The 3,470-nt window shown below is 46.1% G+C and overlaps 1 protein-coding gene across 1 annotated transcript; it reads left to right on the top strand.

Annotated features, from left to right (window-relative positions):
- Positions 1-5: 5 nt before the first annotated feature.
- On the top strand, positions 6-2,817 carry LOC125528229 (NADH dehydrogenase [ubiquinone] iron-sulfur protein 7, mitochondrial; the record flags this gene model as incomplete). The annotated part of the gene is made up of 2 exons (XM_048692725.1): positions 6-217; positions 1,425-2,817. Coding segments are annotated over 2 exons (447 nt in total), but the record flags the coding sequence as incomplete, so codon positions are not given.
- Between the last annotated feature and the right edge of the window lie 653 nt (positions 2,818-3,470).

Here is a 3,470-nt window from a genome sequence, read left to right as displayed (position 1 = left end):
TGTCCAAGGTGGACGACCTGATGAACTGGGCGCGGCGGGGTTCGATCTGGCCCATGACGTTCGGCCTCGCCTGCTGCGCCGTGGAGATGATGCACGCCGGCGCCGCCCGCTACGACTTCGACCGCTTCGGCGTCATCTTCCGCCCCTCGCCGCGCCAGTCCGACTGCATGATCGTCGCCGGCACGCTCACCAACAAGATGGCGCCCGCGCTCCGCAAGTACGTATTTACGTGTCACCTCCGTCTGCCCATTTCTTCTCTTGATTGATGCACTTCGATCATCGTAAGCAGGGGACGAACATTTCTAGCCTACGAATTTGCTTTGCGCACGAATGTTTCCTCATGATTTAGGTCATGTTCCCCGATGAATCGTGTGCGATATGCTGTGCATCCTGAGCATTTGTGCACGTACATGTTGGTCTGATCGTCATGACTGCACATCACATTTTTTTTTTTGCAAATATGGCCTATCACAAAATGTGTTCTGTTTTTGTTGAAAGAAGGCTAATACTCTTGTCATGTTATTTGTTCAGTTAATCAGAGAGATTGCCCCTTATTTGTTTGTCCTGTATGTCAGTCTGCTCTACAACAGGCTTATGCTGAAATCAGCCATACCATTGCGTGTATTGTTACAATTCAGTGAGCTCTTATGAACTCTGCATGTGGAAACCTAGCTAGGACAGAACTCTGAGAGAACTTTTTCATACAGATAGCTGTGCATGCTTACTACTCCCTCCGCCCCATAATATAAGTGTGGTGACAAAAATGCTCTTATATTATGGGACGGAGGGAGTAATTTACACTCTACCGCCTCCTTGCTGAAATGGGAGACCTGCATTTATATGTATCTCCTGTGTAACTTCAAATTAATTCGAGAAGATCAAACCTTAATTACGAGTAAAATATTCGCACTCCTGCACGTCATTACTCTTTTCTAAGCTGTTTCACTTGTGGTTGGTGGCTCTCTAAACATGATGTAGCACCTGTTCTAGTCCTTGAAGTCCAATTTGTCTATTTCCAGATTAGAGAGACTTATTTTTGCCCGACATACTATCTCGAATTTTCGATTTGCCTTTATGGAATAAGAAAGGAACACAAACATAGTGTGACATATGCGCCTTGATTGTATGGTTACTGTAGTAAGTGGAACAGAAAGGTTCTTTTGTCCTGTATGACTTGCTTTTGGTTGATGCCAATTTTCTTGAAACGGCATAGACATGACTGTTCATTTCAATTTATCAAGGTTTATAAATTCAGATATCCCAAGAACCGAGCCACAAAAATACAGATTAGCTTAAAACCTTGTGTTCTTTTTGCAGGGGTCATTGAGTTCTTTTTTTTTCATTTTAAATAACCATTTTGTACATATGGAATTTTACTTTATCTAGATCTAGCTGATATCCTGAGCTTGATCTACTCTCGATAGGGTTTATGACCAGATGCCAGAGCCTCGGTGGGTGATCTCGATGGGCAGCTGCGCCAACGGCGGTGGATACTACCACTACTCGTACTCCGTCGTGCGTGGGTGCGACCGGATCGTTCCCGTGGACATCTACGTCCCTGGGTGCCCGCCAACAGCTGAAGCTCTCCTGTATGGCGTTCTCCAGTTGCAGAAGAAGATCAACAGGCGCAAGGATTTCCTTCACTGGTGGGAGAAGTGAATTAGCACTTTGGACCATCAGGTTCATGAAGATGCAGCTCTTCTATGTATCGTTGGAATAAGCGAAGCATGTGCTTCCTGGTCCGTGGTAATTGGTAAGTAAGTAGCTTGTGTGTGCTGGGTGGGTTACTACCTTGCTTCACAGGCCATGAAAAAGCTACGTACCGGTGGTTGAATAGTTGATGCACCCGAGTTTGTACTGGCATATTGTATATCTGTACAGTACATGCTGGTGGTTGAACAGTAGATGCTTATGGAATTGTATGTATTCTATGCAATTGTGATAATGTACGCTGTCGGTGTTGTGTGTAGCAAATATTCCCAAAATAAGTGTCTGACAGAGGGAGTACGAGGGAAAGATGTGGCTCTACAGGTCTTCCGAATATAAATAGGCCGGAAGACAGCTGACTGAGAGTTGTGGCTCTTAGCTCTTCGATCTTAACTTCAGTAGTTCGATACTGCTTTGAAAAAGTGCCTTGGCTGACTTATTTTGGCGATTTAACCCCCTACAGGATAGCAGATATCATGTAGTAACATGCAGTATTAATTTGATCAGAAGCTCATGCTATATATCATGATGTGCTACCAAAGTTCAGAGTCCTGTCGATAGTGTTAGATGAGTGAGCAACTAACTTTACTAAGGGGCCAAAGGCCAATACATATACATGTGTGGCAAAGTGCAAGAAACTCCTTATACAATGAGGATGTACCGAAACGGGACTATACATATCTAACACCCCCCCTCAAACTTATGGTGGATCAACAACACTGAGTTTGGAGAGAAGAAAACTATGCTGCGCGAGTCTGTGCCTTCGTAAAAAAGTCCGCCAACTATAACTCAGAGGGCACATAGTGGAGAGCAAGAATCTGATCCTGCACAGCAGCACATACAAAGTGGGCATCCAACCGATGTGCTTGGTGAGCTCATGCTTCACCGGGTCACGCTCAATACTGATAGCACCGGTACTGTCTGACAGTAAGAGAGTCGAGGAAGTAGCAGACACACCAAAATCCTCAAGTAACCATCGTAATCAGATCACCTTAGCCGTCAACATAGCCATGGCTCGCAACTCAGCCTCTGTACTCGAGCGAGAAACTACAGTCTGTTTCTTTGTCTTCCAGGCAATAAGGGAGCCACCAAGAAAGATACAGTAAGCAGACAGCGAGCGCCGATCAGAGGGATCACTATCCCAGGTAGTATCAGAGTAGGCCTGGAGCTCAAGAGAGCTGTAGCGGGGAAAGAAAACACGCTGAGAGATCGTGCCACGAAGATATTGTAGAACACGGAGGAGGTGGCTATAGTGGACAGAGGTGGGGGCTGAAACAAACTGACTCAAGATGTGGACAGGATAGGAGATGCGAGGACGCGTAACAGCAAGATAGACAAGGCTGCCAACAAGGTGACGATAGCGAGTGGGATTAGGAAGAAGATCACCATCAGAGGCACAAAGCTGAACGTTGAGCTCCATAGGAGTCACAATAGTGCGCTCATCACCGAGAGCAGCGCGATCAAGAAGATCCTGAATATATTTTTCCTGGATGTAGAAGCCATTAGAGGTCGAGGAGATCTCAATCCCAAGAAAATAGCGAAGTAGACCAAGATCAGTCATGAGGAACTGGTCGCGAAGGCGAGCCTTAACAAAGGCAATGTAGTCAGAATCGTCACCGGTAATGATCATGTCATCAACATAGAGAAGGAGAAGAGTCCGACCACGAGGAGACGTGTGAACAAACAACGCGGGATCATGATCACTAGGCAAGAAACCAGCGACAGTCACCACAGAGGCGAAGCGCTCAAACCAGGCATGTGGG

Source organism: Triticum urartu, unplaced genomic scaffold (genome assembly GCF_003073215.2).
Source record: "Triticum urartu cultivar G1812 unplaced genomic scaffold, Tu2.1 TuUngrouped_contig_4725, whole genome shotgun sequence".
NCBI classification, from domain to species: Eukaryota; Viridiplantae; Streptophyta; class Magnoliopsida; order Poales; family Poaceae; genus Triticum; species Triticum urartu.
This window is presented reverse-complemented; position numbering and strand designations above follow the sequence as displayed.